The sequence below is a fragment of the Myotis brandtii genome, unplaced genomic scaffold, assembly GCF_000412655.1.
Source record: "Myotis brandtii unplaced genomic scaffold, ASM41265v1 scaffold403, whole genome shotgun sequence".
In the NCBI taxonomy this organism is placed as follows: domain Eukaryota; kingdom Metazoa; phylum Chordata; class Mammalia; order Chiroptera; family Vespertilionidae; genus Myotis; species Myotis brandtii.
In genome coordinates, this window is record NW_005365474.1 from 451,431 (window position 1) to 452,127 (window position 697).

General features: G+C 69.9%; 1 protein-coding gene across 1 annotated transcript in view; it reads left to right on the forward strand.

The window, feature by feature from the left end:
* The window catches only part of LOC102241875 (autism susceptibility gene 2 protein), a 6,717-nt gene that overhangs the window by 3,633 nt on the left and 2,387 nt on the right, over positions 1 to 697 (forward strand). Inside the window, exons 4-6 of the mRNA XM_014545361.1 lie at positions 53 to 121; positions 199 to 228; positions 382 to 461. Coding sequence (XP_014400847.1) covers positions 53 to 121; positions 199 to 228; positions 382 to 461 — 179 coding nt within the window. The remainder of the gene's footprint in view (positions 1 to 52; positions 122 to 198; positions 229 to 381; positions 462 to 697) is intronic.

The window sequence follows — 697 nt, forward strand, 5'->3', positions numbered from 1 at the left end:
GTGCTGTCGGGCCTGGGCCTCCACAGCCTCTCATCCTGTCCTCTCCCCTCAGACTTCAAACCCAATCGAGGTAACGGGCCGGACCAGCGCTGTCCACACCCTGCTGCCGAAGGGCCCCGGGGTAGGTGGCAGCCGCCCAGCTGGCCTTCCCTCCCTATGCGGCCGGGCCCCACCTAACGCTTGCTCTGTCGGCCACAGGTGTCCGAGCCGTACCGGACAGCAGTCAGGGTGAGCAGTCAGGTGTGGGCCGTCTCCTGGGCGAGGGGAGGGCCCACGGCCGGGGGGATCTGGGTACCTGTTGGGAGGCCCTGGTGCCCTGTGACCCCAGGACCCGGGGGTGATGGGGTGAGGAGGCCCGCTGAGCGCTCACTGCCTCCGCAGAAGCCGGGGAAGTGGTGCGCGGTGCACGTGCAGATCGCGTGGCAGACCTACCGCCACCAGCAGAGGCTGAAGGTGAGCCGCCCTGCCGCCCCTCGGGTTTGCTGCCTCCCTCGCCTGGGCTGGGCGGAGCTGGGAGGAGACAGGACCGTGTGGGTGGGTGGTCACACACCTGTGCTGGTCCCAGTCCCCCCCACCCTTCCCGCAGCCTTCGACCCTGTGCCCCGTCCTCTCCCTGGCGGGCACCTGAGCTTCAGCAACAGAGGAGACGGGGACTGAAATGCAGGGGAGGCGCCTGTGCGGGCCCAGCTCGGGCGCA